At 45.9% G+C, this 21,977-nt stretch overlaps 1 protein-coding gene across 2 annotated transcripts in view; it reads left to right on the top strand.

Annotated features, from left to right (window-relative positions):
• MMP17 (matrix metallopeptidase 17) overlaps positions 1-21,977 on the top strand; it is a 213,261-nt gene that overhangs the window by 171,148 nt on the left and 20,136 nt on the right. For both annotated transcript variants that reach the window (XM_073676094.1, XM_073676096.1), the window contains exons 7-8: positions 19,549-19,631; positions 21,707-21,859. In XM_073676094.1, coding sequence (XP_073532195.1) covers positions 19,549-19,631; positions 21,707-21,859 — 236 coding nt within the window. The remainder of the gene's footprint in view (positions 1-19,548; positions 19,632-21,706; positions 21,860-21,977) is intronic.

Here is a 21,977-nt window from a genome sequence, read left to right as displayed (position 1 = left end):
GCTAGTGAGCTTGAAGTGCGGCAGGGAAGGGGATCAAGGCACTGAGGAGATTGGGCTGAGATGTCCTGATGGATGTGGTTGATTTTTTCAAAGAAATAAGTGGCCAGATCCTCCCCGCTGAGGTTGGTGGTGGGGGCCTGTGCTTTAGGTTTCAGGAGGGAGTTTAAGGTTTCGAAAAGTCATTTTGGATTGTTGGACATTGAAGTGATGAGGGTGGTGAAGTAGGATTGTTTGGCCAGATGAAGGGCAGAGTTATAGGTTTTGAGCATGAATTTATAGTGGATGAAGTCTTCTGCTAAAAGAGATTTTCTCCACTGACGCTCAGCACACCTTGAGCAACGTTGAAGAAAACGTGTTTGCATCGTGTGCCAGGGCTGCCGTTGTCTGTGTCGGATCTTTCTGTGAGTAGAAGGAGCTGCTTCGTCTAGGGCACTCTTCAGTGTATTATTGTAGTGTGACAATGCGAAGTCTGGACAGGAGAAGGAGGAGATGGGGGCTAAAGCTGTGTGGAGATTGTCCATAAGCTGCTGGGTATTAATGGTACGTGTATTCCTATAAGTGTGGTAAGTGGGGGTGTCCCGGGTGAGGAGACAATTCTTAACAGAGAAGGAAAGAAGGTTGTGGTCCGAGAGCGGGAGAGGGGAGTTGGTAAAGTCATCCAGCAAGCAGAGACTGGAAAAAAACAGGTCCAGAGTATTCCTGTCTTCATGGGTAGGAGAATTAGTAAACTGTGAGAGACGGAATGAAGAGGTTAGAGAAAGTAGATGAGAGGCAGATTGGGAGAGGGGATCATCGATGGGGATGTTAAAGTTGCCCATGATGAGGGTGGGGATGTCAAATCATTGATCATTTCACACAAAACTCCAAAAATGGGCCAGACAAAAGTATTGGCACCCTCAGCCTAATACTTGGTTGCACAACCTTTAGCCAAAATAACTGCGAACAACCGCTTCCGGTAACCATCAATGAGTTTCTTACAATGCTCTGCTGGAATTGTAGACCATTCTTCTTTGGCAAACTGCTCCAGGTCCCTGATATTTGAAGGGTGCCTTCTCCAAACTGCCATTTTGAGATCTCTCCACAGGTGTTCTATGGGATTCAGGTCTGGACTCATTGCTGGCCACCTTCGAAGTCTCCAGTGCTTTCTCTCAAACCATTTTATAGTGCTTTTGGAAGTGTGTTTTGGGTCATTGTCCTGCTGGAAGACCCATGACCTCTGAGGGAGACCCAGCTTTCTCACACTGGGCCCTACATTATGCTGCAAAATTTGCTGCTAGTCCTCAGACTTCATAATGCCATGCACACAGTCAAGCAGTCCAGTGCCAGAGGCAGCAAAGCAACCCCAAAACATCAGGGAACCTCCGCCATGTTTGACTGTAGGGACAGTGTTCTTTTCTTTGAATGCCTCTTTTTTTTTCCTGTACACTCTATGTTGATGCTTTTCCCAAAAAGCTCTACTTTTGTCTCATCTGACCAGAGAACATTCTTCCAAAACATTTTAGGCTTTCTCAGGTAAGTTTTGGCAAACTCCGGCTTGGCTTTTCTATGTCTCGGGGTAAGAAGTGGGGTCTTCCTGGGTATCCTACCATACAGTCCCTTTTCATTCAGACGCCGACGGATAGTACGGGTTGACACTGTTGTACCCTCGAACTGCAGGGCAGCTTGAACTTGTTTGGATGTTAGTCGAGGTTCTTTATCCACCATCCGCACAATCTTGCGTTGAAATCTCTCGTCAATTTTTCTTTTCCGTCCACATCTAGGGAGGTTAGCCACAGTGCCATGGGCTTTAAACTTCTTGATGACACTGCGCACGGAAGACACAGGAACATTCAGGTCTTTGGAGATGGACTTGTAGCCTTGAGATTGCTCATGCTTCCTCACAATTTGGTTTCTCAAGTCCTCAGACAGTTCTTTTGTCTTCTTTCTTTTCTCCATGCTCAATGTGGTACACACAAGGACACAGGACAGAGGTTGAGTCAACTTTAATCCATGTTAACTGGCTGCAAGTGTGATCTAGTTATTGCCAACACCTGTTAGGTGCCACAGGTAAGTTACAAGTGCTGTTTATTACACGAATTAGAGAAGCATCACATGATTTTTCAAACAGTGCCAATACTTTTGTCCACCCCCTTTTTTAGGTTTGGTGTGGAATTGTATCCAATTTGGCTTTAGGACAATTCTTTGTGTGTTTTTTTTCATTGAAAACAAATTAAATGAAGATAACAATACCAAAGAATTTGTGATTACAATCATTTTCAGGAAGAAACTGAGTATTATCTGACAGAATTGCAGGGGTGCCAATACTTTTGGCCACCACTGTATCTAGTGGTGCCCAACTGCACTGTAAAGAAAGCCAGGGCCGCCATCAGGGCATTACTGCCTTTACTGCTGTATGTGGCCTGGTGTGCAGAAGTAAAGAGGCGAGACCTGGACCCAATCCAGGCCCCCCTCTTGTGCTTCTGTTCGCTGGGCGCCAGGGTATAATAAAGTATCACTAGCTATTGAACCCGTTCTACGCCTGGGTGGCGAGCATTTTTATTGGTATATGGTCTCCCATGCTGGTATGTGCTGCCCCCCTCCTTGTATTTGTGCTGCCCCCATCCTGTCACCACCATCCAATCCTGGTATGCGTGGTACCCCTCACCCCCAATCCTGGTATGCGTGGCACCCCTCACCCCCCATCCTGGTATGCGTGGCACCCCTCACCCCCAGTCCTGGTATGCGTGGCACCCCTCACCCCCAATCCTGGTATGCGTGGCACCCCTCATCCCGATCCTGGTGTGTATGGTATCCCTCATCCTGGTATGCATGGCACCCTATCCCTCACTCCCAATCCCGGTATGCGTGGCACCCCTCACCCCCAATCCCGGTATGCGCGGCACCCCTCATCCCGGTAAGCGTGGCACCCCTCACCCCCAATCCCGATATGCGTGGCACCCCTCACCCCCAATCCCGGTATGCATGGCACCCCTCATCCTTATCCTGGTGTGTATGGTATCTCTCATCCTGGTATGCATGGTACCCCATCCCTCATCCCTATCCTGGTGTGTATGGTATCCCTCATCCTGGTATGCATGGCACCCCATCCCTCATTCCCAATCCCTGAATGCGTGTCACCCCTCATCCCCAATCCCGGTATGCATGGCACCCCTCATCCCCAATCCCGGTATGCGTGGCACCCCTCACCCCCAATCCCGGTATGCGTGGCACCCCTCACCCCCAATCCCAGTATGCGTGGCACCCCTCACCCCCAATCCCGGTAAGCGTGGCACCCCTCACCCCCAGTCCCAGTATGTGTGGCACTCCTCACCCCCAATCCCGGTATGCGTGGCACCCCTCACCCCCAATTCCGTTATGCTTGGCACCCCTCACCCCTGTATGCGTGGCACCCCTCATCCCTATCCTGGTATATATGGCACTCCTCATCACTATCCTGGTGTGTACGGTATCCCTCATCCTGGTATGCATGGTACCCCATCCCTCATCCTGGTATGCATGGCAGTCCATCCCTCATCCCCAATCCCGGTATGCGTGGCACCCCTCATCCTCAATCCCGGCATGCGTGGCACCCCTCATCCCCAATCCTGGCATGCGTGGCACCCCTCATCCCCAATCCCGGCATGCGTGGCACCCCTCATCCCCAATCCCGGCATGCATGGCACCCCTCATCCCCAATCCCAGCATGCCTGGCACCCCTCATCCCCAATCCCGACATGCGTGGCACCCCTCATCCTCAATCCTTGTATGCGTGGCACCCCTCATCCCCAATCCTTGTATGCGTGGCACCCCTCATTCCCAATCCCGGTATGCGTGGCACCCCTCATCCCCAATCCCGGTATGCATGGCACCCCTCATCCCCAATCCCGGTATGCGTGGCACCCCTCATCCCCAATCCTGGTATGCGTGGCACCCCTCATCCCCAATCCCGGTATGCGTGGCACCCCTCACCCTCAATCCTGGTATGCGTGGCACCCCTCACCCCCCAATCCTGGTATGCGTGGCACCCCTCACCCCCCAATCCTGGTATGAGTGGCACCCCTCACCCCCCAATCCTGGTATGTGTGACACCCCTCACCGCCCAATCCTGGTATGCGTGGTACCCCTCACCCCCAATCCTGGTATGTCTGGTACCCCTCACCCCCCAATCCTGGTATGTGTTGTACCCCTCACCCCCAATCCTGGTATGTGTGGTACCCCTCACCCCCCAATCCTGATATATGCATGGTCCCCTCACCCCACAATCCTGTTATGTGTGGCCCCCTCATCCCTTTCACACTGTACACACATACAAAAAAATAAACAGTTATACTCACCTTTCTTCTCTGTACTCCAGCGCTGCAGCGTCCTGTTCTGCCGGAGGCCGGGGGAGGAGTGCGGCGCCAGAGCACTGCACTGTCCGGCGCCATTTTGCTGAAGACACACTGTAAATGTGTCTTCAGTAAAATGGCGCCGGATAGCGCAATGCCCCTGGTCTCCAGCGAAGAGAGGCACCGCGGCAACGCTCCTCCCGGTCAGGTAAGTATGTAAGTATGGCGCCTGAGATCGCGGTATGTGTTCAGTGTCTACGCATACTGCGATCTCCGGCACCATATACTCCTCTTACCTGTAACGGTTGGATGCGTGCTTCTCTCTGGAGCCAGACTGCGCGTCACGCATGCGCAGTCTATCGAGGTTTCAGACAGACACGCATCCCGCCTTATATTATAGATGTGCCAGTGCGCTGCCATTGGCAATGCACATCTCGGCTCAAGGAGCTTTCTTGGAGTTCCACGGCCGTCAAAACTGAATGGCCGTGCAGTTCCAAGAGAGTCCCTCCGCCTCTTCTGTGACACGCTGGTGACGGTGCGTACGCAATCCTAATACCCCTTTAATGTTTAACAGGTTAGATTAGAGTAGGACCCGGCCAAAAGAGTCTACCTTGTTGTGGTGGGAGGCTTAAAAAATCTTTAGGACAAAACAAAAGTTGATGGCTATGTGTGTGATATGATGTTCGAAGGGAACTGTTAATGTGTGATTGGTGAGGACATGGTACAGAAGTGGAGTTTTTCCAAGAGTGGGCGGTGGGACTGTCGAAGGTTCAATGGTGGAGGGGGAGCTGGGGTGTTGCCTGGGTGGAGTCTCAAGGGGGCCCGGAAATTTTGCCAGTATGGGGCCCTGAAATTCCTGGTGGCAGCCCTGAAGAAAGCCCTAGGTTATGTTCACTCTATGTTCTTCAGATGGAGGTGTAAGTCAGGAGTATTTCCTGATGTACACCACTGACTTAAGGATTTGATGTATGCCCATATAAATTCATACTGTGTTGTAAATAGAGCATAGGAGACATGAAAAAAAGACGTAGTTACTTACCGGTAACGGGATTTCTCAGAGCCAATGACAGCGCCACGGAGAGAGGGGATCCGCCCTTCAAGGACAGGAAACCTACACATAAAAAGGGCGGTACCTCTCTCCAGCATCAGTTGTTTACAGTGCATGAGAGGACCTCTGGATTAATAACACAACAATGTATAACATTATTACTATGCTTATCAGGAACACCCTGTGACTACGTATGAATAACGAAAAATCAAGTGTGCACACCCACACGTGAAGGGAGGGAATGTACGGGTGCCGTCATGGGCTCTGAGAAATCCTGTTACTGGTAAGTAACCTCGTCTTTCTCTTTCCCCCATGACGGCACCATGGAGAGAATTGCAGAGAGATGTACCATTAGGAGGGGGGGCACTGCTTCCAGAACCCTTCTACCAAAAGTAAGGTCTGAAGAAGAGGCTAAGTCCAGCCAATAGTGATTGAAGAATGTAGAGGGGGAAGACCATGTTGCAGCTCTACATATCTGATCTATCGAGGCACCAGCTCTTTCCGCCCAGGAGGTTGCCACCGCTCTTGTCGAGTGAGCCTTCAGTTTCTCCGGGGCGGCTTCCCCACATGAGGAGTATGAGAGAGTGATGGCGTCCCTTATCCATCTTGCCAACGTGCCTTTAGAAGCTTTTTTCCTCTTTCCCGGACCCTGAAAACATACAAAGAGAGCCCTGTCCTTCCTACACTCTTGTGTTGCCCCTAGGTACTGGATTAGGCACCTTCTGACATCTAATGTATGCAAGTCTCTTTCTTTCTTGTTTTTGGGATTGGGGCAGAAAGAAGAAAGGGTAATCTCCTGAGACCTATGGAATCTCGACGCCACTTTTGGCAGGTAAGCTGGGTCGGTTTTAAGAGTAACTCTATCCTCCGAGATTTGTGTGAAGGGAGGGCCTGCAGCTAGAGCCTGGATGTCACTGACTCTACGTGCCGACATGAGAGCTACTAAAAGCACTGTTTTAAGTGATAGGATTCTTAGAGATGCGTCTGAGAAAGGTTTGAACGGTGGTTTGGTTAGAGCTGAGAGGACCAAGTTTAAATCCCAAGGGGCAATGTTCCGAGAGGAGATGGGATGGGATCTAGCTGACGCCTTAATGAATCTCGCTATCCACCGATCCCTGGCTAGGTCAAAGTTGTATAGGGCCCCCAACGCCGCGACCTGAACTTTCAAGGTGCTTGTGGCTAGACCCTGTTCCAACCCCCTCTGTAGAAACTCTAGAATAGCTGTTAATGGAACCCCTTCATCTAACCTGGAACCTGAAAACGAAAAGAACTTCCTCCAAGTTTTCCCATGAAGTTTGGTGGTTGCAGGTTTCCTACTTTGAAGAAGTGTGGTGATTAAATTTGAGGAAAACCCTTTATCCCTCAACAGAGCCCTCTCAAATTCCAGGCGGTCATGTGCAAGTTTGTTACCTGAGGATGAAGTACCGGTCCCTGAGAAAGAAGGTCCAGGAGCTCCAGAAGTACCCAGGGGTCGGAGATTGACATCATCCTCAGCCAAGAAAACAATGTCCTCTTTGGCCAGAAGGGGGCTATCAAGATTACTCTTGCTTTGTCCTCCCTGATCTTTCTTAGAACTGACGGAATCAGGGCAGTCGGAAGAAAAGCATAGGCTAGTGGGTAACTCCATGGAATCATGAAGGCGTCTAACACTGTAGGGTCCCCTTTGGGGTCTAGCAATTTTCTTGTTCTGACTGTTGGCAAATAGGTCTATAGAAGGACGTCCCCACATCACTATAATCTGATTGAAAACTGACTGATTCAATTCCCACTCGCCCTGTCTCAGCTGGGTCCGACTCAGGAAGTCTGCCGTGCAATTTTCTATCCCTTTTATGTGGAGGGCTGATAGGGACCCCAAATTTTCTTTGGCTAACTGAAAGATAGTCTCCGTCACTTGCATCAGAGGGTTGGACCGGGAACCCCCTTGGTGATTCAGGTACGCCACTACTACCCGGTTGTCTGAAAACACCCTCACGTGGTGACCTCGAAGAGAGTGCAAAAATTCCCGAAGTGCGAATTTTACTGCCAACAGCTCTTTCATGTTTGAGGAAACTGATATTATGTCTTCTGACCAGACCCCCTGAGCTAACAGGTTGTTCGAGTGAGCCCCCAACCCCTGGGGCTTGCGTCTGTGGTCAGGATCTGAGGTGTAAGGATCACCCATGGAACGCCCTGGGATAGCTGTTCTATTCTCTCCCACCACCTATGAGAAAGTGTAGTTTTTAACGACAACATTAGCTGCCCTTCTAAATGCCCTTTTAAAGATTTTTCTGCTTCTAGGATTTCCCACTGCAAATCCATGGTATGTGTTTGGGCCCATTGGACGGCCGGGAAGCATGCGGTCAAGGAACATAGGAGGGACATAGCTTTCCGCAGAGTCATAGATGGGTGATCTCTAGCCCAAGATATCTGGGCTATGATCTTGTGAATTTTTTCTGTTGGGAGGCGACATTCTTGTTTTTTTTAATCCAACGTGATGACCAGATATTCTTGTACTAGGCTTGGCTCTGTTTTGGATTTTTTTTAGATTCAAAAGCCAGTCTAAGTTTGTCAGATTGTATGGATTTATATAGCGTGACCAAGTTGTCAAGCACTTTCCAAGTGATGCTAAAATCGCTTGGAAAGCGCTTGACAACCCGCATGCAGAAATGCATGTGAAGAACGCTTCATTTCCGCTTGTCCCTGGCAGGAAAAACGCATGTACAATCCACATGCGTTTTTTCTGCCAGGGAGACGCAGAAATGCTCAGGAAAAAATCCAGAGCATTTCCGCATCGTGAGCACATAGCCTAACAGTCTTTTGGTACAAGCCAAGTCTATGGAGCCTTTGTATACATTTGGCATATGCATCGCGGAATGCCAGCCAACACATATCTCTCCCTAATTCCTGTGTGTTTCAATTGGTGATTTGTCTGGTGTTGTCAGACACATCTAGCGGCAACTTATCTCCTGGAAGAATAAAACGATGGGGCATTCGAATTCAGACTGCCAGATCCGTCTCTCCCTGACACCCCGACATCACCTGTAGAGGGAGAGTCAGGAGGACCCTTTACATATTATATAGTCGTCTTGTCCAGCTGAAGTTGATAGATTCAGCAAATTTAAATGGAACCTGTCATGTTGAGAATGGTATCTGATCTGCAATCAAGATGTTATAGAGCAGGAAGAGGTGATCAGATTTATATGCATGTTTGTGGGAAAAGATTCACTATAATTTGCACTTTATTCATTGAAATCCCTGGAATTTCTATGCATATGAGTACGGAAGGCGGTCCTATTCAGTGATTGGCTGTCTTCCCTGTATAACTGTGCAGGTAGAGATAGCTGTTAATCATTGAGTAGGACTGCCCACTGGACCTCTTGTGGTTTGTATGCATATAAGTCCAGTGGACGGTCGTATTCAGTGATTGGCAGTCTTCCGTGTTTGCAGAGGTACCTGTCAATCACTGAATAGGACCGCCCACTTGACTTATAGGCAAACAAACACCAGGGATTTTAATGAATAAAATGCAAGTTTTACTGAATCATTTCCAATAAATCTATGTATAATTCTGCTCAGAGTCTCCTTCTCTATAACATGCTGTCTGCATATCAGACTACATGTACAAAAGGTTCACTTCAATCTAATGGGTATGTGGGATTTTACAACACACATGATTAAGAATGCATATAACATTTGAAACACGTTGATGGTCAGTATCCATTCACCACTCTCCTATGGGTTTTAAATGTTTGAAATAAAGTGCTAATTTTTACCTATTTGGACCGAGCTGGACAAACCCACTTCCTTTTTCCCCATTTCAGTTTCAGGATTATCAGACATAGGCTGTGTGCCCACGATGCGTTTTTTTTAAGCGTTTCCGCACTGGCAATTCCGCTGCAGAAACGCTTAAAAAACGCATGGTGTAAGGTCTGCCATGTTCCCCAATGATAATCCGCATGTGCTGTGCACATGCTGCGGAAATTTCCGCTGCGGATTATCATTGCGGAAAAAAACGCAGCACTACCAATTATTTTGCGGAAGCGCTGCGTTTTCCCCGCCATTGACTTGCATTGGAACGCATGGAATCCGCATCACTGCATCTGCAGATGCGCATTCCATGCGTTTCAATGTGCGGATGGTACCCAGGTTTGGAGAAGAGGAGACTCTCCTCCAGACCCGGGTACCATAGTACCTGTAAAAAAAGAATAAAATAAAAAATAAATATTATACTTACCTTCTGATGGCCCCCGGTGTGCTTGTCTCTGCTTGCCGGCAGCTCGCGGTAGACTAAAGGACCTGCACTGACGTCATTTAGTCATGTGACGGGTCAGTGTACCACGAGCTGCCGGCAAGCCGAGACGCATCGAATAAAGACTCCGGGGGCCATCAGAAGGTAAGTATGATATTTATTTTTTATTTTTTAACATTCTTTCGGTCACACTATATAAATCCATGCCGTTCGCATGGATTTATATAGTGTGACCAAGTTGTCAAGCACTTTCCAAGTGATGCTAAAAACGCTTGGAAAGCGCTTGTCAACCCGCATGCGGAAATGCATGTGAAGAACGCTTCACTTCCGTTTGTCCCTGGCAGGAAAACGCATGTACAATCCGCATGTACAATCCGCATGCGTTTTTTCTGCCAGGGAGATGCAGAAATGCTCAGGAAAAAATCCGGAGCATTTCCGTATCACGGGCACATAGCCATAATTTCAACATGATGTGAGAGTATATTGGTGGTGATCTGGGAGCATTCAGAGATCTCTCTCTATGGCCAAGTTCAAACAAGCATATTTTTGGTCTGAGTGCTGAAAAAAATGGATAGCACATGGACAGCACTCAGACCAATGTTATTAAATGGGACAGTGCCGATGAGTGATTTTATTCATGGACTGAATGTGAAAAACATTGCAGCATGTATTAGTTCCTTCCGTGTGTCAATTGAGAGTTTCTCATTCAAGTCTATGGGTGCTCATAAACAATAGGATCCCATACGGATCAACAGTATAGCATCAGATTTTTACAGACATTGCAATGCTATAACGTAGGAAACTATGTTTGGTCTTGTAAGTTTTTTATAATTGTTGATGTCTAAAAACGAATGCCAAATGGATGCCATACGGGTGGCATATGGATGATAAATGAGGAGAAAAATTTCAGAGTTTTCTGGACTAAACTAAGACATTTTTAACTTAGCTATATTTAAGCTTTGTCTTTATTAATTGAATTTATAGAAAGAAGAAGGAATACATTCACAAGGCACTACCGAGCCGAGATATAATAAGCAAAACCAATCAATGAGGGGTGGGAAATAACGTTGCTATTAAAAAGGGCAATTCGTGGCCAAAAGGGTCGGTCCATTTAGTAAAGTCAGGAATACTTTTGCTATAGCTATTGTCACGCAAGGTGTGGGAAAGACTTAGTGCAACACAGAGGGAAGAGGGAAAGGGAGCCCAGACACTAGGGAAAGGGGGGACTGGAGACCTCCTAGACAGGTCTGGTGTCATCCTGTCTCAACTACCGTTCCTATATTGGCTTTTCACCAATCGCCGCACGCGTGCCTTGCCCTGACTTTCCCTGGCGCATGGCTAAAGCTAGGGATGGGAGGAGATGAGCACTAGTTGATCTCCACTAAACTCTATAGACAAGAAGGGTAGACAAACAGGGGGGAATTGTTTAGCTTTAGACGACTCCAAACAAATGCGCACACAGCCTCAAGCTCCAGAGAGGACAAAGTTCTTCTCTTGCTAAAGCCTCACAAGTAGTAATGAATATCACCAGCACCTCCCTCTCAGACACACCAGGTATTTATGCACCCAGGCCAGGGAGCTAATTAGCCAGAGGGAGGTAGCCGCTGGGTCCTAGAGACAGCCTCTAAGAAGATGTCTTTAATGCCAAACGAAGAGATCTCCTGCAACCAACTGCAGGGCGACTGTCACCTCTGACACACCCGTGAAAGCTATTGGTTTTTATTCTCACTTTCCCTTTTTAGAGGATACAGTCCTGCTCATCGTTATTGGCACCCACAAAGTTTAAGTACATAATGTGGAATAGCTCCTGAAAAAAATGAATCAAGATGAATAAAGTGAAACAGTTTTTTGTATAGCGAACTCGTGTTAAATACAAAAGAGCAAATGATAAACAATAATTTAAATAAAAAAAACAATGGGAGGGAAAAATAGAAAAACCTAAAGATTGCTGTGTCACTGGTATTGCCATCCTTTACATTAATTTAGTATGGAAACACATTTTGACTTGCTTGTTGTAAATCACAAAAGAGATTCACCTGTGATTAATTGTCGGTGCCCATGTGACATGAATTAGCCAATGAATAATGACTTCAGTGTTTTAAAAAGCCACATGGTAGGCCCTGTTCCATTGTCACAATGGTGAAGACAAAGGAGCTGTCTGAGGACATCAGAACTGCTATTATTAGCATAAGACTTCCAAAGGGTGTAAGGCCATCCCCAAAGCATGGAACCATCAAGAACCTCTCTGAACGTGGGGGAAAAAGGAAAATTGACAAGAGATGTTTTTGAAGGTTGGTGGAAAAAACACCACGTCAAACATCCAAAGGCCTGAAAGCCAACCTGGAACACTCTGGGGTCATGGTTTCAACAAATACTATACACCGCACACTAAACCAGCAGAGCTTTATGGGTGAAGGCCAAGGAAGAAACCAAAAGCAAAGACATAAAAAGGAACGACTGATCTTTGTCAAAGAGTACCTTGACAAACCACAAATCTTCTGGGAAAATGTTCTGTGCACAGATGAAATAAAAATAGAGCTTTTTGGCAATGCAAAGCAACAGTTTGTTTAAAGATGGTACAATGAAGCTTTTAAGGAAAAGAACACCTTACTAACAGTTAAGCATGGTGAAGGATCCATAATGCTGTGGGATTGCTTTTGCTGCATCTGGAACTAGAGGGCTTGACCGTATCACAGGACTCATGAAATCAGAAAATTATCAACAGATTTTAGAGCGAAATGTCCTACCCAGTGTAAGAAAACTTGGTTTGAGTCAAAGATCATGGGTCCTCCAGCAAGACAATGACCCAAAGCACACATCCAATAGTACACAGGAATGATTGAGAAAGAAAAAATGGGCTGTTTTAAAATGGTCAGTAGTGATGAGCGAGCATGTTCATGTAACCCTTTCGCTGAGTACGCTCGGGTACTTTCCGAGTATCTTCAGCGTGCTTGTATATTAAGGTCGAGTACCTGCGTCTGCATGATTTATGACTGTTAGTCAGCCTCAACAAATGTGAGGATTCCTTAACAAACAGGCAATCTCTGCATGTGTTGAGGCTGACTAATAGCCATAAATCATGCAGACTCGGAAAGCATCCGAGCGTGCTCGGCGAAAGGGTTAAACGAGCACGCTTGCTCATCACTAATGGCCAGCAATGAGTCCTGACCTCAATCCCATTGAAAAGCTTTGGAGTGAGCTGAAATCTGCCATTGGCAAAAAGAACCCTGCAAACATACAAGAGCTTGAAAGGAAGAGTGGGAGAAAATTTGAGCTGAGAAGTACAAGAAGCTGTCAGCAATACCAAAGGGAGTGCAACCAGGTATTAATTAGGGGTGTCTTTATTGCTGCACATGCTGTTTATTCTGTTTTTTCTCTGAAATTGCAACATGGAGATTGAAAAACAATATTTTATTGTTGTATTCATTTGGACCGCTAATTACAAAAATCCTGAGGATATAACTTTGGTACATTTCCATTTATTTCTGAAGATATTGTACAGTCTATGAAAAAAAATGAAGGGGTGCCAAGAATGGTGAGCAGCACTGTATTACTGGGTATATTGTAAATGATATTTAATGTAAATGTAATTTCTATTTATCAAATAATTCATTACTATTATATAAAATACAATATCATGTGTAAGGCAGCTCTAGTCATCATGCTGGGGGACACTCGCTGCATCGGGTCAATTAAAGCACACCAGCCACGTTTTCCAGTATTTCACAATCCAGCAGTTTATTACACTTGATAACTGCTTATCACCGAGTCCAACTCAGTGGCTCGCCGACATACACATATAATGTCCAGGAGCCTTTCAAGTGGCAGAAAGGCCCACTTGGCTCCAGTTACAGCCTCCAGCAAAGTCACTTATATCAACGTCCATATAATGCAGTGTTTTACCTTTGCCGGGTTTTAGCTGCTTCAGTCAGTTTTGTTCTGCCACCACTGTGGCTTTACGGCTTCCCAGATGGGGGTCTCCAGCCCTCGTTCCTTCAAAGGCTACTGATATGTTGTCTCACCTAACATCCAGCCTTTGCCTTCCAGCACTTTTGTCTTCCAAGCCTCTGGCCCTCCAAGGCTACTGGAATCCCTTACACATACGGATCCAGCCTCTGCCTTTCAGGCTTCACCAGGCTCCACCAGGCCTCTCTAGGCCTCACTAAGCCTCTCCAGTCTAACGGTGTCCCACACGGGAACAGGCTTCACGCCTTACACTCTAACGGTGTCCCACAAGGGGAACAGGCCTCACGCCTTTCACACCCTGTCTCAAAACTACCAGGGTTTATCTATCCTCTAGTGCACACACAGGACCTGTGCTGATGTCACAGTCATGTGATCAGACCCACTGTGTGCACAGGACCTGTGCAATGTCACAGTCATGTGACCAGTCACCTGGGGAGGTACATGGTCGGCCAAAACACACCCTGGACCATTACAGTAATGCCGCAAGCTGCTGCATTACATATCCCCCCCCTCTGTTCAAACTTGTGGGGTTGAACACATAATATACACAATCACCTTATAACCCACAGCTCACACCGAGACCATGTACTTGACAATTGCACTGCCCAGCCCCTGGAACATTAGTCATCGACATTAGCCCTTTCCTTAGGGACCTACCATCCGTCATTGTCACTGACTTCGTCAAGTCACATTTCCGGGTCGTAACCTTGTCAGACCTCCCCCGCTCCCAGTGGTCAGTCGTAACCTTGTCAGACCTCCCCCGCTCCCAGCGGTCAATACAGCAGGATGATTCACACGCTCTGGTATCTAAGGTCCGGTTAGACTCCGTACTGTCCCGTACTCTATTGGGTCGTTTGTATGGGCCTCTCAAACCTGAGTTACTGGAGGTCTCACTACCTCTAAACCCACGCCCACTACTCTCAGGACATCTTGAAAGGTCCCTAACTTCAGCTGTAGCTGTTCTGTTATTTAGCGGGCCCTTTCTCTGTCTGGTCTCACAATTTCTAGACGGCTGCCATCTTCTGCTGCTCAGATGATGCTGTCTATCTACTCGCAGTCTAGCGAGATTCAACTGTTCTACCTCTCGCAGGTAGGTCACTCGGTACTCCATCAGCATGCGTATATATGCAAGACTTTCTTCCGTTCCTACAGCGGAGAATGACACCATGCCGTTTTCATCTGGTATCCAATCCTGACGATCACGTGGACTGCTTACTTTCATCACACCATACTTCTTTACCATCATCTGCATGGCTCGGCCATTTCTCCCAATAAGCTTTCTTACCAGAGCCTGAGGCACCCGGATGACCTCTTCCCGCAGACTGTGAGCTTTTCTCATAAGCTCCAGTTGTCTAACGGCTTGTTCCGTCTTCAACCGGAGAAATCGCTTCGTGCGAATACATCGCCAGTGCATGTCACTTAGGATCGCCACCCTCCTCACTGTGACTTCGGTCGTGGACAGGACCACCAGCTGTTTAGCTTCTGAGGTCGAGTACACCTTACAGGCTCCCACGGCCTTCTTAAACTCTTCATGCACGGACTCATTGGTGCATTCTTCTCTCAAATCCTCGGGTACATCTATTAGATACTTGTACCGAGAGGTTTCTGTCTCACCAGTGGTCTCCAAACGATCATCTAGCTCAGGTTTCAGGGGCAACTGACTTAGAGCTTCTTCACCCTGTATGCTTCCCCTGAGCTGACTCACAGCTACAAATTCACGAATTTTCGTCTTGACCACTTCCATTTCATATTTATCTTCTGTTAACACTCTCTTAGCTCTCCTCACGTCCACCTTCTCATGGTATAAGGGAGTGAGTGCAACTTGTTTGCCCTTTTCCTTCTCCAAGGAGGCCTCGTTCACTGAGTGATACTTTGCTAGGCGACCTTTGAGCTCGAAAACTTCTTCCTCTAGCTTTTCTTTAACCCTGAGGAGATCCTCATAGTCTCTCTTAATTTGTTGCAGTTCCCCACTGCGTTCACCATATTCCTTCTTGGTTTCACATAGCTCCCGGTTGAACTGTTCGCGCAGTCGTTCTAGGTTTTGATCACGCCCAGAAACTTCATCCTGCAGCGCCTCCTTCTCAAGCTCCAACTGCAAAACCTCCTCCTTGGTTTTGCGGCGGTCCTCCTTAATTTCCTCGAACATTTCCTTCCATTGGTTAATTTCCTCGTTGCTTCCCTCCAGGTCTCGCTGTAAGTCCCTCACAACCTGGTATATGTTCTGCTGTTCAGACTCCAGGCTCCGCTGGTCTGAGGACACGTTCTCCAGGTTTTCCCATAGTTGCTGCACGTCATTCTGATACTGCTGCCTGATAGGCTCCAGCTCTTGGTGATGACTGGCCGCCTCCTCTTTCAGATACTGATCCTTCTGTCTCAGTACTGTACCGGAGGTTGCTACTGGCAACGTCACCTCCTCTTCTGCCTCTAAAGGAGGATCCACACTTGAAACAAAGACACACAGTACTACATTTTCTTTATTTTCACTTTCAGCAAAGACTACAGGAGCAACCTTTTTGTGGCCCTTGCGCCGTCGACGACGAGAGGGGGACTCTCTCCCCTCATCTAGCCCCTCCTGACTGACCTCTCTTTCTACTTTCATAGTGTCACCATCAGCTGCTGGGTCTGTGTCACTCCCCATGGTTTTGTGGACTAGCAGGTCACCTCCCACTTTGACGTCAACCCCTTCTACTGGAGCTACCCCGTTATCAACGGTCAAATCATCATTTTTAGGCGGTACCAACCCACAACCAGTAACAAATTTTGGTTTTCTATACTCCACGCTCTTGTGAAAATCCGCCCCTTTTGAGACTCCGCCCCCTTTTGGACACCCACACCTGTAGGGGGATTTTTACAAAAAAAAAATCAGCAATAGTCTTAGGACTCAGTTCACAACATCTCTTACTACCTCCCGGGCACTCTGGGACAATACTGGCGCCCCTGGAGAGTTCACAGAATGGTTCACTGCTGCCATTCTATACGGTGCGCACAGCTCCTGTCGTTCCTGCACCATGTCCTGTAGACGTTTCTCAAATACCTGCTGCGGTTTTAACTGGCACTTTAATTGCTCAATAGCTTCATTTTCTTTTGCTGCTCCGTTCACAGCCATCGCCGTATACTATTCACATTAGACACTTCACCGCTTTCCCCGGAACAATTTTCGTAACCCCGCCGAGTTACAGCAAACCAGGTTTGAGTGCGAGGACAATTTTCGTAACCCCGCCGAGTTACAGCCAGATGCTTTAATTTTCGTGACCCCGCCGAGCCACAGCAAACCAGGTTTGAGTGTGAAGACAATTTTCATAACCCCGCTGAGTTACAGCAAGATGCTTTAATTTTCGTGACCCCGCTGAGCCACAGCAAGATGCTTGTATCCACACTCGTCGTCCTGTGCCGTTGCCCCTAGCAACCGGGATGCAGTTGCCCCTAGAAACCGGGCTGCAGTTGCCCGCATTCTCCAACCACATGTAAGGCAGCGCTAGTCATCATGCTGGGGGACACTCGCTGCACCGGGTCAATTAAAGCACACCAGCCACGTTTTCCAGTATTTCACAATCCAGCAGTTTATTACACTTGATAACTGCTTATCACAGAGTCCAACTCAGTGGCTCGCCGACATACACATATAATGTCCAGGAGCCTTTCAAGTGGCAGAAAGGCCCACTTGGCTCCAGTTACAGCCTCCAGCAAAGTCACTTATATCAACGTCCATATAATGCAGTGTTTTACCTTTGCCGGGTTTTAGCTGCTTCAGTCAGTTTTGTTCTGCCACCACTGTAGCTTTACGGCTTCCCAGATGGGGGTCTCCAGCCCTCGTTCCTTCAAAGGCTACTGGTATGTTGTCTCACCTAACATCCAGCCTTTGCCTTCCAGGACATTTGTCTTCCAAGCCTCTGGCCCTCCAAGGCTACTGGAATCCCTTACACATACGGATCCAGCCTCTGCCTTTCAGGCTTCACCAGGCTTCACCAGGCCTCTCTAGGCCTCACTAAGCCTCTCCAGGCTAACGGTGCCCCACACGGGAACAGGCTTCATGCCTTACACTCTAACGGTGTCCCACACGGGGAACAGGCCTCACGCCTTTCACACCTTGTCTCAAAACTATCAGGGTTTATCTATCCTCTAGTGCACACACAGGACCTGTGCAATGTCACAGTCATGTGACCAGTAACCTGGGGAGGTACATGGTCGGCCAAAACACACCCTGGACAATTACAGTAATGCCGCAAGCCGCTGCATTACACATGTTTGTAGAGGTTTGAGGATGCCCTTACTCATAGCCGTTTGTGCCATGCGCCTGCAAGGCAGATATACTCTGCAATTGCCGAGGAACAAATACAGTTCCCTATTTTATCAACTTTCCAAATATTTTCATTCTTGGTGTGAGGTTTTATACCAATAATGCTCTGTAGTTTTGAGCTCCGGACACCATTGAAATAATAAACAGGCTGCTCGATGCCTGCAATTGAAAATAAGAGTCTGCAATGAGAATCTCTTATGAAATGCCATAAGGGCTCCATTCTATTAGTATGTATGATTACACCCAGATATTCAGCTGTCACAGCTGAAAAAATCATTGCAATGCTTTTAAGGAAATGGTCCAACTCTGTAATAAATGTCATTTTATACATATACTTTTTATAGTACTGCAAAGTATTTGTTCTTTTCTGATTTCTCCTTTTATTCTAGACATGTCAGATTAAATGGTTTGGGTTTTTAAACAGAATGCAAGCCGCTGCAACCAGTTATCTAGTATAAAGACCATAATCACTTTTCAACATCATTTTCCAGCTTACATATGGGATAATGGAGCCCCCACCATCAATTATAGGAATCGCAGAAAGATCTCACCGAAGGCTAAGTGCTTTTGTACATGTCATACAACTCAGAGATGACTTAATATTTTGAATAATAAGTGGATAGTAAGGGAAATATTATCTCTTTATCAAGTGTCATGTCAGTGGTTTATTTATTCAGCATTAATTCTTACTCATGAAAAGGAGGTTTGCGTAATATAAACAGTAGTGAGTTCATAATTCTGCGTTCACACGTTCAGTATTTGGTCAGCATTTTACATCAGTATTTGTAAGCCAAAACCAAGAGTGGGTGATAAATACAGAAGTGGTGACGTGTTTCTATTATACTTTTCCTCTGATTGTTCCACTCCTGGTTTTGGCTTACAAGTACTGATGTAAAATACTGAAAGTGTTAATGTAGCCTAATAGTAATTTCCACATTGACACCAGTGTAGTGCAAGCCATATGACCCCTCCAATACATTCACAGTGCCCCCAATGTGTCCACTACAAGAGCATCAGCCCAAGATGGACCAGTCTTAGTTATAAATGTCCAATAAGCCTCAGTCACTATAGCATAAACATATAGGGCCTTCCACAGTGACCTGCAAAAATGGCAGGTTAAGTGCCCCAAAAAGTGCCAGCTACATCTACCTACCATACATTGTCAGCCACATACTGAGCCATCCACCATACTCTCACCCCTGACCTCCTCATGTAAGTAGGCACCAAAGCCACATCTTGTGCCAGATCATCACCCGCTAGAAGTAAATGCCCCAATACACATTAGACTAACACTGGCCGAACTCACCAATACCGGTGGGATTGGCGAACGGTCTGTGTATGGAAGCACCCCAACTTTCCCCTGACAAATGATGTCAGGGAAAGAAGAATTCGGCATGTCCGATTTCCCGACTGCCGATCATTTTGTTTTCCTGAGATAAGCTGAAGGCAGAGGAGCCTGAGTTGGGAGCTCCTGTGTGTTGGGGAATCGAGAGACATAGGATGAACGATCGGACGAACAACCATTCAGCTATTTATTGCGTATGGGGGCTTAATTTCCAGCAGATATAATCTGTAACAATACTGCAAGATTTCTGCCTTGGAGTTTACAGGATTGTGCTTTCAGCAGTTCTTTTCTCCCATGGTTTATATTGGGGTTGGATAACCCTCTTTCTTAAAAAAAATATATCTTTTTTTTTATTAGGCCAAGAAAAGATGAACCTGACCGATGTAACACACACTTTGACGCAGTAGCTCAGATACGTGGAGAAGCATTCTTTTTCAAAGGTAAGAAATATCTGTGATTTCAAATACACTACATGTACAACTATTTTTTTTTTTACTTCTCTAAGCATACAAGATCTGCAGATCATCAACGTAACTATGAGGCTAAGTATAGTAACTATGTAGCAGATGAGCACATCGATTTGCACCAATTTTTAGGAATTCGCTAAACCCAGTGATATAGAACAATATGCGGTTTACTTTGTGCGAATCTTCTAAAATGCCCGCCACCATATTACCCATTGCAGAAGATTGCATCAGCCAAAGAAGGATCATATGACCTCAGGCACGGACATGTGGGCATCCCCATAATGTCTTGCAGCTAATTTATCACATTGTGAAACATAGTGATGTCACAGTAGGAGACTAAAGATTCATAGAAAATGGTGACTGCAATTGCGAAAGGTGAATATCACATCTCTCTTTTTTATGCCATTCTGATCATTATTATTTTTTTCCAATTTTGCATTGGACACATCCTTGATGCAACTGTATGCGGATTCCTGTTCATTCTCCCACTCTGTCTGTTTCATTTTGTTTCCATATAATATTCATTTACATCAGGTGATATAAGTATTGAAGACGTCACCAATTTCCTAAGTAAATATATTTCTAAAAGTGCTACTTACATGAAATTCTCGCCAGATGTCAGTAACAATCCATCCAATCCACACAGGCAAAGAAATCAAATCATAGATGTTCATAAATTAAGTTATCTAGAGTACATGTGAAAATAAACAACTTTGTAATTTATATTATCAGAGAAACCTGCTTCTTTCTCCTCCAGAACTGATCAATCATTTTCAAAATTCTCAATTCATGGGTAAAATCTGTATTCAGTGAAGACAGATTTTTACATGAGATAGGAGATGATAGTTGCTACTGATAAGATTCTATTGCAGTAATGTAAAAATCTGTCTCTACTGAAAAGATTTTACCCATTAAAGCGCACCTGTCAGCAGGATTGTGCACAGTAAACTACATACACTGTCAGGTAGGCACCGTTACACTGATTAAAATGATACCTTAGTTGATGAAATCCGTCCAGTGGTTCTTGTGTAATCTTTACTTTCAGTTTGGAGATAATGATATGCTCGTGCTCTGGGGCGACCTGAGGTGGGCTCTATCTGGTTCTCTGCTTACATATCATCTGTATGCTCTTCTGACAGATCACTGATCGTTCACTGACATGCTTCCTAATTTACGTAATGCATCTAGTAGTGTGAAGCTAGGTAAAATAGGAGGCAGGTCAGTGAAGGCACAGTGAGCTGTCATAATAGCAAACAGATGAATATGTAAGCATAGCACCAGATAGAGGCCCCCCCACAGGCCGCCCCAGAGCATTAGCATATCATTATCTCCAAACTGAAAGTAAAGATTACACAAAACCACAGGACGGATTTCCTCAACAAAGGTATCATATTAATCAGTGTAATGTCGCCCACCTGACAGTGTATGTAGTTTACTGAGCACAATCCTGCTGACAGGTGCGATTTAAATAAAAATTTTGAAAATGAATGATCAGTCCTGGAAGAGATAAAAGCTGATTTCTATGATAATTTACGTATTACAAAATTTCCTAATTTCACATGTATTATTGATTTATGAAATAAAACTTTAAATGAGCTGCTCTTTAATAAAAACTATACAGTAAAACTGTGTTTCTTACAGTTGTTCCATAAGATGGGCTGCATCTGGGATTTCTGATGACATTTGCTAAATTAATCCTCTTTTTCTCTTGGGTAATATGACAGTAGGGATTCTGTCAACAGGTTTTTGCTATGTAATCTGACAGCAGCATGATGTAGGGACATAGACCTTATTCCAGCGATGTATCACTTAGTTTAGAATCACAGTTTTCTTTGCTACAGATCTAGCAGTGCTCTGAATGCTGAGCCCTGTATAACCCCACCCACACCACTTATTGGCAGCTTTCTGTATATAAGTCCCTCGTGTTAGATAAGAAGATACCCGTTTTATAAATTGCTAGGTGGGGGCCCTATTACATATTTTGCATTGAGATATTCATGGTGATTATATTTGCCTGTTGTCACTTATATATATTTTCCTCTTTGTAGGCAAATATTTCTGGAGACTCAACCGCAATAAACATTTAGTTTCCCTCCAGCCAGCTCAAATTCATCGATTCTGGAAAGGTTTGCCACTAAACATGGATAGTGTGGATGCAATTTATGAAAGAACCACTGATCACAAAATTGTCTTCTTTAAGGGTAAGTTTAAAAAAACATGAACATAATGCAGTGAGATTCAAGAGTCAGGAAATCACTAAATCACAAAGAAATCACTAAAACACAAAGACTATAATTCTACATTACTGCAAAGTCCCTG

This window comes from Phyllobates terribilis, unplaced genomic scaffold (genome assembly GCF_046119375.1).
Source record: "Phyllobates terribilis strain yellow unplaced genomic scaffold, ASM4611937v1 Scaffold_1__5_contigs__length_1240528914, whole genome shotgun sequence".
NCBI lineage: Eukaryota > Metazoa > Chordata > Amphibia > Anura > Dendrobatidae > Phyllobates > Phyllobates terribilis.
The sequence above is the reverse complement of the archived record's forward strand: the minus strand, read 5'-3'. Positions and strand labels throughout refer to the sequence as shown.